A 14,544-nucleotide genomic window follows, 5' to 3' on the forward strand; every position below is an offset into this window, starting at 1 on the left:
ATCATATGTTGTATCATAGCTGTTGTATCATAGTTTTGTATCATAGTGTTGTATCATAGTGTTGTATCATAGCTGTTGTATCATAGCTGTTGTATCATAGTTTTGTATCATAGCTGTTGTATCATAGTTTTGTATCATAGTTTTGTCAACGTTGGCTTAAAAGCTGAGACTGAAATTGAGTTTTTTGGAAATAAATCTTTTGGGGATTTTGACTGTTGGCTGGACAAAATCATCTATTTGAGCACCTCAACTTTCACTTTGTGAATTTGTAATAGCTTTTTAAAATGGTTTTTAATGGTGTTTTAACCAAAGCATCAGTGAATGAATCAGCAGACTGATGGATACATCAAACCATCCACACTAATAGTGATCAGTTTCAAGTTTCTTGTGTATAAAAAAGCATTTCAAGTTGCAACTAATGATTGTTCTATCGATTATATTCTGGATTATTTGATTCAAAATTAAATTGTTGTTTTGTCTGATCAACAATGATTTAGTTGTATCAAACAAAGAAAAGCTGCAAATTCTCATATATGAAAAGTTGGAACCAGCTAATGTTTGTCAAATACATAAGTCCAACAATTAATGAAAAATCAACATTGTTGCTTCTTAATTTTCAGTCTCTTGACAAATCGATGAATCGACTTAGTTTCATTTCGTAAAGCACCAGTCACCCCCAAACTATCACTAATATACAGTAATACTGAAAACACAGTATGATATCAATATATATTCTATGAACGTCCGTAGGTTTAGGAATAAGTTGTGCTTTTTTTAAGCTATTCTTTTACTGTAAAACTAACTCCTGTAGATCTTTCATGAGACAAATAATGAGCTGAAGAACAAAGACTTTGGACTGAATTGTGCTTTGACTGACCTGAAAGCAGCCAGCTGCTGCAGGAGACCGAGCTGTTGTTGTTGTTTCATGTCGGTCAAAGATAAAAGCCCGATAATGACTCGACAGAAGAAGTCAGCCTCGTAATGACCTCAGCCATTTCTGAGATCAGAGCCCGGGAAGATGTTTCCTTCCAAAAGGATGAAGCCACCATCTGGACAAAAATTAATTGTTCTTTTGAAATGATGGCACCATGAAAACAAGTTTACAAAAGCACGCACATCCAGATAATACATACTAGGAAGAGGAGACATGTATGAATGCTCCCTCCAAGAGAGAAAAGCTCTACTGTTAAGAGTTATGAATCATCAAGTGCTGTTCTTATTCTTAACACAATGTATAAGGTCTGCTGCACGTGGCCATGAACAGGAGGAATTATAGAAAATGGATGGAAGGGGCGCGCAGTGACAAACTGGAGCGACATTTCTTTCATGGTTGCATTAAAGGAGTTGTGAGTCACAGGCCATTACTTATGTCTCAGCTCTTAGGAGAGTGTGTGTCCGTATGGAGAGAGGTTTTAGCACAGCTTACAGTGACCTGTGATAGAACAATATTAAAGTCACCGCTCACAAAAGAGAGGAGCAAACTAGTTTCCACTATAAGTGTTCGAGCAGCCGTGGTTTGTTATTTGCAGTCTACAAGCAACAGTTTTTATACAGTGTCTACTTACCCAACACTATGTCCTCATTACTCTGGATAGGTACTATTTCTATAGCAAAAGTACCTCCAAGTGTTTCCCAGGCAGGTCTGCAGAGTAGCCTTTCTTGAGTGACAAGTCTCATGCATTGTATTGAGTTGGCGGCAGGAATGTCAGTGAAGAGATGTCTCAACACCTCTGGGGTTGAGACAATATATTGAGAAAATATTGTTTTCTATGTTTCGAGGCTACTTGTGTGTAACAGAAACCCCACGCTACACACTGGAGGTGTGGAGGAAATGTAGTATTTAGAATGTTTGGAGCCATAGTTCGGGACTAAAAGACGAGTTGTACGTTGCTCTTTGTAATCTGTCCCTGTGCGTACATAGGCCTGTCAGAATAATTACGATATGGATTTATTGGACAATATATGGAGACGATCTCAATCATTTTTTATGTTATCGACTTATTGTCCACAGCTCCAGTGTGGGAACATCTGGGGTTTCCGAAGCCGAATGAGATAGAAGTGTTGTTGTTACTTATATCTAACTTGTAGCTAATAGGTTGTTGATTTGCATTTTTATGAATAAAGATTCTAACCATTGAGAAACGGATTGGCAGGGTATTGCCTGTTGAGGAATCCCTGAGCCAAATGTTTAATATTTACCCAAGTACCCATTGTATCTATTGTTTTGGTTGTGTGGCTTTATTTCATTCATTCAGGATATTTCAATACTTTCAATTCCCAAGTCTGAATATTCTGAATAAAACGTTCCATTGCTCTATTAAAGTTTGTACTTCCATTGTTATTATATTATGCTGTCAGTAGCATGAAACTTAAAATAACAATAATAACGTTTATTGGAATCATTTCTGTGACAATAAAGCGTCCAACAGAAGTAGTTATTGTGACAGGCCAACGTGTAGCTCAACTCTATGGAAGTGCGACCCTGGGGAGCTCTGACAGCTGACAATCCTGCTCCACTCCAGCAGTGATGTAGGAGTGTGCTCCAGGGTGTGTCAGTACATCGTGACATCAGTGTTGTGGTGTGAGATGCAACAGAGTTGAAACCTTCAGTCAGAGGGCAGAGAAACGATGCTTTTCGAGCCAGGCATGAAGTAACAAATCAAACAATCTGCGTCAGAGCTGTGACTAATGATTATTTTAGTTACAGTTGTCATTTTTGACAATGGGAATATCCCATTGTCTTTTCCTCGAGGGACCCAGTGCGATGCTAACTTCTGGGTTAGTATGTCGTCCTTGCACCACTCTATGCAGGTGGATTCAGCACCCCCCCGTCAGTGGACAGCGACAAACAGTAAACGGAGTTCCCTCCTAATCAGTGAACAGAATATGAAGCTCTTCTTCTCCAGCTGTACTGAATAGTTTGAAGCTTCAAAGCTACATTCATAATGTTGACATTCAAATTGTAAGTCAACATTTAAAAGCTGTTTTTTGCATGTCTGCATTTTGTTTTAAGTGGTGTTTTTGCACAGTTGCAGATAAAGATCAGGCTTCACAAATATTATTCGTATTTTTGATGGTCCTTTCTTTTTGGTTGCTAGAATACATTTTGCTGACGTCCCCGTCCACAGCAGCACGTTGCTTTGCTCCCGTGTCGTATTACCTGTCTGCATCTCAAAGCCCCCATCTGCTGTAGGTAACACAGTATAAGTATTGTAATACTTGTAATACTGTAATACGGACATGTAATACGGACATGTAATACGTACCTCATACAAACCCCATTTCAAAGCACCCTCACCAACACAAAAATTCACCAGCGCTGAGCGGGTGGGTGGTGTGATTTTCCCACTTCGGTGTCTCCGCATGTCGGCGAAGCTGCTGAAGCATTCAGACTAGATGGATCCCATCCTTCAGTGAAAAGCCCCCCTTCGCTCAATAAATCCAAACCGTGGCCCGCACTCGTCATGCATGTAGTCGAGCACAACAACTGACAGATTGATTAACTCAAGTCCAACATTGTGTGAGAAGCAAATCCCCCAGTCTGCTGCAACAGCAGTTTGACTGATGAGCGCCTATCATTTCTGATCACAAAGGCCTCGATGACACACACACACACAGATGGCGTTTAGTTTTTGTACACAGATAGTAAGCAGCGAGCCAGACGGGCCTCTAGAGTTGCAGACGGGTCTCCAGAGCTGCAGACAGGCCTCTAGATCTGCAGACGGGTCTCCAGAGCTGCAGACAGGCCTCTAGAGATGCAGACTGACCTCTAAAGCTGCAGACAGGCCTCCAGAGCTGCAGAGAGGTCTTTAGATCTGCAGACAGGCCTCCAGAGCTGCAGACGGGCCTTTAGAGCTGCAGACAGGCCTCCAGTGCTGCAGACGGGCCTCCAGAGCTGCAGATGGGCCTTTAGAGCTGCAGACAGGCCTCCAGTGCTGCAGACGGGCCTCCAGAGCTGCAGATGGGCCTTTAGAGCTGCAGACTGGCCTCTAAAGCTGCAGACAGGCCTCCAGAGCTGCAGACGGGCCTTTAGAACTGCAGACAGGCCTCCAGAGCTGCAGACGGGCCTTTAGAGCTGCAGACAGGCCTCCAGAGCTGCAGACGGGCCTTTAGAGCTGCAGACAGGCCTCCAGTGCTGCAGACGGGCCTCCAGTGCTGCAGACGGGCCTCCAGTGCTGCAGACGGGCCTCCAGTGCTGCAGACGGGCCTTTAAGGCAAGGCAAGGCAAGGCAAGTTTATTTGTATAGCACATTTCAACAACAAGGTAATTCAAAGTGCTTCACATAAAACCATTAAAAGCATCAAAACATAAGGCAAAAGAAAAGGACATTTAAAAACAATTAAGAACATTCATTGAAACATTAAAAACAGTCATTAAAACATTAAAAAACAGTGTAAGAAATAAAATACAGTAGTGAAATGCAGGAAATTGATCAATATATTAATTGAAGCTGGTTCAATTAAAGGCAGCAGCAAACAGAAAAGTCTTCAATCTTGATTTAAAGGAGCTGAGGGTCTCAGCAGACCTGCAGCTTTCTGGGACTTTGTTCCAGATGTGTGGAGCAGAAAAACTGAACACTGCTTCTCCATGTTTAGTTCTGACTCTGGGAACAGAAAGTAGACCGGTCCCAGACGACCTAAGGGGTCGGGATGGTTCATAAGGTAGCAGCAGATCAGAGATGTATTTTGGCCCTAAACCATTCAGTGCTTTGTAAACCAACAGCAGGATTTTAAAGTCAATTCTTTGTTTGACAGGAAGCCAGTGCAAAGACCTCAGAACTGGAGTGATGTAATCCACCCTCCTGGTCTTAGTGAGGACTCGAGCTGCAGCGTTTTGAATCAGCTGCAGCTTTCTGACAGACTTTTTACAGAGACCTGTAAACACACCGTTACAGTAGTCCAGTCTGCTGAAGATAAATGCATGGACAAGTTTTTCCAAATCCTGTTGAGACATAAGTCCTCTAATCCTTGATATGTTCTTCAGGTGATAGTAGGCTGATTTTGTAATTGTCTTGATGAGGCTGTTCCGGTTGAGGTCTGAATCCATAACTACACCCAGATTTCTGGCTTGGTTTGTGGGTTTTAACATCAGTGATTGAAGCTGAGCGGTGATTTTCAATCGTTCGTCCTTGGTACCAAAAACAATTACTTCTGTTTTTTTTGTCTTTGTTTAATTGAAGACAATTCTGGCACATCCAGTTGTTGATTTGTTCAATGCAGACTTTAGAGCTGCAGACAGGCCTCCAGAGCTGCAGACGGGCCTTTAGAGCTGCAGACAGGCCTCCAGTGCTGCAGACGGGCCTCATAGAGCTGCAGACAGGCCTCCAGTGCTACAGACAGGCCTCATAGAGCTGCAGACGGGCATCCAGAGCTGCAGACGGGCCGTTCCCTTCGGAGAAGGTCTGTGCACGCAAGTTGACCGCGTTCACGCCGATGTGGCCGTCACCTGATCTGACCGGTCCACAGCGGAGAGATAGCCGTGACCTTTTGGGCACAAAAGGTAGAAAGTGCGTCACGTCGAAGAATTGACGTGCTGCGATGTGGCCGCATTGAGGCCGGCCGGCGACCCGCTGAGAGGCCGGTCGATGTGTCACAGCCGATGTTGTGCTCTCCACGAGGAAGGTAAACAGAGAGAGACAGACAGACTTGTTGGAGCACAGACGTGCATGTTTCTGATGTTCGCTGCAATGTGAAGCAGCTTTAACAGACATTAGAACACGATGAGGAAATAGTCAAATAATGTTGAATGGTAAAGGAAAATACTTAAAGTAGGGCTGCAACTAAGGATTATTTTCAGCGTTGATTGAGAGCGTATGTGCTTAGTTATTGTGCTCTGCAACATTATTTCACCCCCAAAAATACAACAACACCTGCTTTATTCTTGTGGCTGCTGCAGGGAAAGCAGATGTTGTAAAGATTTGCTGTGTTGTGAATGCAAGTTACTTGATCGCAAACCTGCCACAGAGCCAAAGGTCTGCGGAGCATCTGATGGATTGTCCAGACTGAGGAATGCGTTGTTTGGTGTTCTACACTTTTAATTCTTCTGAAACCAGCCATCAGCTGTCGGCGCTCACTTTGTGGATTCTGTCTCTCTGATAGCTGCTGTGTGGTGCTACATTCTGGCAGAGATGCTGCTGAGGTGATGGAAAGGTGCATGCTGGTGTTTAAAAGAGAGTGAGTTATTGTAATTTAGCCCACTTACAGTAACAGCACTCAACAGACCAGCAATAGCTCACTGAGGCAATCATTTAAAACACTTGGCGCCCGATTGTTGCAATTTGCGTCAACATTCTGAACATGCAGACATAATATAGATATTTTTAGATTTGATTCCGTGTGACTTGCACTTCCCTTGGATATTATTATCTCAGATGTCACAGTTGCTAATGCTTCTTTAAAAAGGAGCTCGTTATAACTCCAGAACTTGCCTGAGAATTATGAGGTTTTTAAGCTTTCTTCACTATCACAGTATTCCAGTGATAGCTATCTACTATCTATAATGGCTGCTCCGGCATGCTTTTAATGGTGACATTTTATTTGCCAAATAATTGGGGTTGTAGCCCACAGCTAACTATATGCACCGTACTTCCTGTTTACATTCCCCCAAAGCCCCCAAAATATAGGAACTGTGTCTCCTATCTGAGTGGTAGGTGTCGATAGGTAGCAGTCTGTGTTAGGAGGTAATAATGGCGAAGTGATCGTAGGAGTTCTGCATCAGGAGATAAAGTTCATTATTAAACTATCATCTTATCACAATCAAAACTAACTTATTACAACGTGGAATAAGACACACAGTCTGACTTTAACCCAAAGCACAAGGAAGGTTAATGTAACGGACACGAGTGTAATCTACAGGAACAATTCTCTGCTTTATCATATACAAATAAAATGATTCGTCTGGTGCTGAGGGAGAGTAAATTCAGAGTAGCGAGGCGCTCTGTGGCTGTGTACACTGTTATAATTAGGAGCAAAACATTCCTCCAGCAGCAGTTTGTTTATGTAATTTATCACTTTTCCTATTGATTTATTACTCTTTGTCTTTAATTTTCAGCTATTATTTCATACATTTCCACCCGGCTCCATTTGTTCTTATTAATTACCCGGTAGATCTGTTGACAACTAAAACTAAGTCCAATTTCAAGTTCAAACACCGCCTCAATGAATCAAAGTAAAAACCTTTTCCTTCCCTGTGTTGCTTCACCTTGTAGCTCTGCCACCTAAAGTGTGTTAGGTTTTTACATCCCCCACCATTTAGATGTAATGGAGCAAAGAGCATAAAACCAGCAGATCAAGGCGGTCTCATGTGGAGAGACCGAACCGCAGGAGGCCCAGCGGGGGGTCCTGCTGAGTGGCTGCATTGATGACTTATTGAAGGAGTCATTTGGCCTAATTAAGACCCCAGCCAGCCACCGCAGTGTCACCTAGTGACCTCGGAGAGCTGACGTGGCTCCATGGCATCACACAGCAGCTCAATTTCAGACTTTCTGAGAAAGTTGTACATCAAAGCATAACACACAGCATTTACATACTTTACAGTTGTATGGTCTGTACAAGGAAGTGAGGTTAGAAAATGTGCATTCACAGTGGTTGCAGTTGCTCTCTATTCTTATATAATGAGAAATGTTGATCAGTGGTACAACGTAACTAAGTACATGTACTCAGGTACTGTACTGAAGTAAAATGTTGAGGTACTTGTACTTGATTGTTTCCATTTCACACTACTTTATACTACTACTCACCACATTTTGGAGGTAAATATTGTACTTTTTACCACACTGCATTTATTCGATAGCTTTGGTTCGTTATTTTGCAGATTTAGATTTGTAATAGAAAATAATAAATCATGATGTTTTATTATATAGGTTAAGCTAAACAGCAGTATTAAAGTAAACCTTTACCAGCTACATGAATGAAAGATGATACATATTAATGCATCACTAATTATAATCCAGCAATAATATATAATTCTGAAATTACTCATTCTGCATAATAAGTACTTCTGCTTCAACTGCTGGAAGAATATTTTAACCTTTTGCACTTTTAGTTAAGTCAGAGTTTGAATGCAGGAGTTTTACTCATATGAGAGTATTTTTACTCTGAAGTATTGCTTTAGTAAAATATCTGAGCACTTCTTCCACTAGTATAGAATATATTCATGTCCACAGCACCTGGTTATATAGCTATACAATGCAGCTTTCTCTTAATATTCTACTGGAAACGTGAACAACGTTAGGTCGCGGAGGACGAGTTTACATATTGTTAACTTTGCACCGTCCTGCTTCTCGTCAATTACAATACGTCTGCTTTGCCTGATTCCATGGGAATACAGCAGAAGGAGCGTACTGGGGTTGTTTTGATGACTGTCAGGAAAATAATTGAATGGATTTTTATTTCTAAGTAGCACTATGGTGCCTGAAAGCTCATATCTGAATCTTAAATGCTGGTGGTCCCAATGGAGCGAGAAGGCTGATGCCCATTGGTAGGGATGGAGGAAAACGTGTTGTCGTACAACAGCAACTAAATGTTGCACTGAAGAAGTTTTGCTCCCACAGTCGCGTTGTAGAAGTCTGTTCGTCCAAAGTGGCTCCAAACAGCCATTATTCCACAGTAGTTCTCAGATTTACATCGCTGATGTTGTGACTTTGTCTCATTGACGTTGGATTCCTTTAGTTCACTGAAGCTCTCATACAAACACACACTGAGAAGCTGAGAAAATCGTTGGGACTTAAGAGAGTGTCTCATGTGCAACAAAGGTGGATTGATCGGAACAGCTCAGAGTTTCCTTCAGACTCAATTGACCCGATTGATCTGGTGCGATCCTCCCAGCACGACCAGCTTGCCCTGTTCATTACTGAGGAGTAGAGGAGCTCATTATTGGTCTATAGCTCCACAGACAACCGTCACTGCACTAACGGTAAACAAACCTGCACATCGGCCGCAGGGCTGAATGTCAAACCAGTGGACTCAGCTTAAGCAATGGGAAGTGACCGCCCACGCTGCCATCCGGAGCGCTCTGACTTTAAGAAGCAAGACGGCGGAGAGGTTTCCTCCCTGAGAAGGTTTCCTGGCTGCTCGCTCTCCCGTGGAGTCTGCTGAGCGGAGGGCTGGCACTAACACTGCCAGGGTTAATGCCTCCAATCCCACCGGGGCCGCCTGGGCTAAAAATGTAGGCACTCACATCCACCTCATAGGATGTGTCGGGCTGGTTGGAGGAAGCTGAACGGTGGAAAAATTGTTGCTGGAAAGTGTTGATGGCTGTTTCACATGTTTGAGGCTATGCTCATCCTCGCTACAGGTCTATGATCGGGTTAGGTGGTGGGGGAGAACCACATGGCTGCTTTTGAAATGAAAAACATTCTATTCGGTATGAGTTAAGGAATCTGTGTTGTGCGTTAGTGTTGATTTGGGCAGCTACTTTCGTTTTGAGATGAAAATGCTTATTAATCTGAGTCACATTTTAGTTATTTTTATCTTGTCGAAGAGTTTTCGCTCTTAATTTTTTCAGACGTTTATAATTCAGTCTTAGTCCTGTGTCATATGTGATTATTTTAAATAATCAATCAGGTCCAGCCAAAACTACATTTTTTGTCAGTTTAGTCAAACTTATTTCACATTAGATTTTATCTCATCATTATCTGATGAAGAAGCAGTTTGAATGATTAAGAGTGCAGGTTTGAAGCTCAGGGTATTTCAAGCCAAAATACTATTTTATCATTCTTCGAGGATATTTGCTATAAAATATATATATTAATAATTAACAAACCACCATTAAAAATGAACCTTTTTAATGTCTGGTTGCAGCAATGTCCCCCCCCTTTTTTTTTTTTTTTCACACACCAACACCAAATTCCCCGCGTCCCCCCCCCCCCCCCGCTCTTCTTCCTCACATACAGGTATTTAAAGCTCCAGCTGCCATGCTTTGGTGCCTGTGATGTAACTGTTCAAATGTAATTCTGGTGTCGAGGAGGAACCGCGCTCGTAAATGTTTGATGCACGACGAGGCACTCTGCTCGGACCGCCCGGGTTGTTTCCAGGGCTGCCCGCGGTGGAAAGGGCTTTTTAAAGAGTCGCCCGTCTCTATCGGGGCCAGGTGGAAGCCCGAGGGTGCACATGAATCAGAGGGAGGTTACCATATCCATACACGTGTGTGCACTTCTGCTAACACTAGCTCACAAACAAACGCGTCATGTCTTCCATACACTCCTTGCACTGTTTTTTCTTCTTCATCTCTTGTCCCCTGCCTCCACTCGTAAACCCTCTGGGAGCCGACAGAGTACCGTGATATTTCTTATCGGACATTCATCACACTTGGCAGGTGAAGTCGCCCACTTCTCACTCCCACATAATCTGTCAGACTTTCCGCCAGTCACAAACACAGCCGCGATGTGACTAGGCCCACGATTCCATCGCTTATTATCATTTATTTAAGGTCTCAGAGCCGGGTAAAAGCCGGTGGGCGTGCCCTGACAGCGAGGCAGTCGAGCGTGGCGTTTTACCATCTGGGCCACACTGGGATCAGCACAACACGAGCGCCTGATCTAGATACATCACTAGCCAGCAACGGCTCCAAGACACTCGCTGCCTGTCAGACAGGACGGGACGGGCGACAGAACGCTCGCCCCGCAGCAAGCATGATAGCGGGAGCCTCTCTCTCTGTCTTTCTCTGTCAGCAGAGCACAATATGGACGCAGTCACGCTGCTGCGATCGCTGCCACTTAAAATGATGCTCAGGATCATCCCGATTAATAATCAAAAGCCTGGGAACTCTCTGCAGCCGTGGAAAAGTGGCTGCAATAAAGTTTGTTTGTGGCTATCACGTAAGGTCAACTTACACTCGTGCCATGACAACAACATTTTGTTCAAACGTGTTCATGTTTACTTGACGAGGACTTTTTGTGGCCGTGCAAATTATGAGTGTTGCTGAAAGTAGCATGAAATTATTACAGTGCATCACAACCTCCTTGGGGAGGAAGTCCGGGTGTACAAAGGATCTGATTTCAGATCAGATTGCAAGATCTGAAAATGGTCATATGAATGATTCTCGTAACTCATTTCTAACTCTTTTGGAACGCAATGACTGGGCTTGTTGTGAAACTGCAAACTTGAGATGTTTCTGCATTTATCTTCACACTTTGCTTTTTGCTTTTTTTATCCCCTGACATCTGCGTGAAGCAATGGAAGTGTTTGCAAGAAATCTTCGCACAAACATCATCATCACTTCAACGTCTCTGTTAGCCAGAGCGTCATGCGCAGAAATGTCCTGCGGAAAATACATAATTCATTTGCATCATGGGTAGTGTAGTATCCTTGTTTTTTGTTGAAAGAAGCGTACAGGGATGTAAAAGGGAGGACGTGTGGTTCCGTTTCATCAGTAAGGAAATATCTTCTTTTCTTTTGTTTCGTCTTTTGCAAAGACTTTGGGAATCCCTAAATTCGTGAAGTACTATTTAACTTTAAGGTGTTTCCCATTATTGTGTCTCATTTAAAATGCCATTTAAGACACATTTTGCCTGTGCTACCTTTTCATGGTGGTTTAAAATCCTTTTCCGTTGCTCCACAACAGTAGATTTTGGGGTAACGTGTCCCGCCGGACTTGCAGATGGCACTGGTATTATTTAGTCTTTCTGGGTTAGTTCTATGAAAGCTTTATGGGGTTTTAATGTAAGATTTGGCAGCAGTACAAGCTGAGCGAGACGAGTGAAGGGTTCACATCGGCTTCTTTGGGACTTCTCCGCCCCGTCCCTGTCCCCCTTGCCACCTACCCCTGAGACCAGGACACTGTAGGCAACTGAGTTAAAGCACAAAGGCCCACCACTGACGCAACAGGCCGGGTTTCCCCTCCCTGAGCCCGAGCTGCCCCTCGGTGTTTCTTCTCTGCTCCCTGGCAGCTGTGAATTGTCTTCCTCGTGTGCATATTTCATTCTTTCAGAGCTGTTTAACCGCGGAGTACCTCAGTGGCGCCGAGCATCTGCTCTGCGATGGGACTCTTCAGTGCATTTATCCCTCCCCGTGCAAAGAGCAAAGACTGGAGTGTCATGTAAATTTGATGCTGGCCTCCACTGTTGTTTTTGGCACCCAGGGAGCGCAAAATAGGGAAAAATATGTCCCGTCTCCGGCTTTTTCTAGGTATTTTTGAAATATAAATGGGGCCCCACTTTAAGCTCAATGTTGCAGTCTTTTTAATGTTTCTGCCTTAGTGACGGGATGAAATGGCTTTTGTTAATCAAGTCAGAGGATATGGTTAAACAAGCTGCCGGGGACAGTAGCCGCAGCTAATTAGGCGAGAATGTAATAATGTGATAACGTTCCAGTCTTTGTTGAAGTGGGAGAGATGTGTGCATTTATTTTTGATGCCAATGTGTCTCTCTGTTTTGTTTTTGTTTTTCAGAAACCTGCTGGACAGAGACACGTTCTCCAAATCTGATCCAAGTAAGTTTGTCACACACACACCCACACACACACACACACATAGTAAATACTACAGACAAACATCCACCACATGTAGACACGTAGCTTGCACTACACATGGAAAGACACACACACACACACGTTCTACCTCGCCTGTGTGAATCAGTGGACATTTGCATATGTCAGGGGTTGTATTCGTCACTGTTCTCTCTCCCAGTGTGAGTGAGGGTAACCAGATCATCCTCACACACAAACCAGCCACTTTCCTCCTACAGATTAAAGGACACACAGACACACGTACACACACACCCACACACACCCACACACACACACATACCCACTCCTCACTCCCCTGACAGCAGGGGTTCAATTTGGCAACTGGTCCAGTGGTTTTTAAAGGCTCAGTCTGCAATCCAACAGTAATTTGCTTTGATAGAGAAACATAAAGTGTTGGATTGAAGATGTCTTTTCCTTGTAAACGTGCAAACGGAGTTCTCGTTTAAGACAATGACTTTTGTCTTTAGTCAATATGTAAACACAAGAGTTTGGAAAGCAGACATGGCACCTTGTATGGAAAGCTGTCAAATCCCGTTTTAATTCCACAAAACCTTTTTCTAACAACAGGGAAGGAATAAGACAGGATCCACCTTCACCGCCAAGGGAGGTCATAAAATAGTAGGGCAAGGTTTTGGTACTCGCCCTTTTAGGTATCAAAAGACATAACCCAGTACTAAATAGGACAGACACTTCTCCAGCCAGACTTTACCTGCAATCGATACTTTTAGCGCCCTGATTTGGAAAGAAAATGACAGTTTGCTGTTTCTCCGCAAGTGTTCGATTTCGACTTATTTAAACGTGTCATTGGACCACTTCCCCAGCAGCAGCAGCAGCTACAACCAATACAGCCGGTATTGCCGACCTGCACACGGCTCTGCACACAGTCATGTCACGCTGTGCAGTGCAGTGGCATAAAGCTAGCCAGTGGGACACACACACAGCTAGATAGACGTTTATAACAAGCGTCTCTATCTTCAGCTTTGTTTTCGGATGAAAATTTCGTACACCTTGTTTTTCAATGTAGTCAGTGGGGGAATTTCAATATCCCCATACCATATACCCAGCCCTGTAAAACAGGCAGAGGACCAACGACCGTGATCCCGAGGTCAATGGTTGTATAGATTAAACTACTGTCAGCTCTTTTATTGAGTTTCCTTCTAGAACAATGCTCTGAGTGAATGTATATGCCCAGTGCTTTTATTGTGAAAGGTAAGAACCCAGCCTAACTAAATGCTGAGAATAGATCGATCCTCTCGTACACGGGCATATGTGCACACGCAAGCTTAAAGTAGTTCCTTGTTTTCATCTGTCCTGCCAGCTTTGTTTTCTGTAACAGACTGTGACAGTCCCGTCTGTTAAAAGCCCTCTATAAATAAAAAACCCCAAGGGAGGAAAATACTCTGAGTTATGAGGAAAAGATGAAGTTTAAATACACGTATCTTTATTTTTTCATCTGGGGTTTGGTAACCATGCATTTGTTTTTTTCAGCATCACCTTGCTTCATCCCCCAAAAATACATAGCACTTTGCCACCTGGGCGCTGTACAGTGAACCCAAATGGAGTTTGTTTAGTGTTGGCCCGCTGTGCGTGAACCCATAATTGATGAGCTCCGCTAGAATCGCGGACTGGACCTTTAAGTGTCAGACGGTGGGAGAGGAGGATGAGCATCCCTGCCCGCCCCCAACATTTATGCAAGGAGGCACTTGTGCTGCGTCCATGTCTCTGCTCTGCTGACAGCACTGGCCCCAGTCACACAGCATTAGATCGCCTCAGCAGAGCCCCACACACACACACACACATACACAAAAAGTGCACACATTCAGGGCCCCAGGCAGGCTCACGCACCATATTCATATTAGCTTATAAAGCTGGGCAACAATCCAGTGTTTTGTGTGTTTTTGTGTGTGTGTGTGTGTGTGTGTGTGTGTACTTTAACCGCTGCAAGAATGTGCTTTGATCAGTGTGCTTCAGCAGATTGGAAAAGGGCATTTAGAAGACAGGAACATTGCACCGTCTGTATCTCCTACACTGGAAACAGAAGCGGTGATGGCGGTGCTGTTGTCAAGCACCCCCTGCCCC

The 14,544-nt window shown here is 43.6% G+C and overlaps 1 protein-coding gene across 1 annotated transcript in view; it reads left to right on the forward strand.

Moving 5' to 3' along the window:
- LOC116390583 (copine-8-like) overlaps window positions 1-14,544 on the forward strand; it is a 65,336-nt gene that overhangs the window by 1,642 nt on the left and 49,150 nt on the right. Inside the window, exon 2 of the mRNA XM_031860419.1 lies at window positions 12,389-12,429. Coding sequence (XP_031716279.1) covers window positions 12,389-12,429 — 41 coding nt within the window. The remainder of the gene's footprint in view (window positions 1-12,388; window positions 12,430-14,544) is intronic.

Source organism: Anarrhichthys ocellatus, unplaced genomic scaffold (genome assembly GCF_004355925.1).
Source record: "Anarrhichthys ocellatus isolate YVR2014 unplaced genomic scaffold, GSC_Weel_1.0 scaffold2, whole genome shotgun sequence".
Taxonomy (NCBI): domain Eukaryota; kingdom Metazoa; phylum Chordata; class Actinopteri; order Perciformes; family Anarhichadidae; genus Anarrhichthys; species Anarrhichthys ocellatus.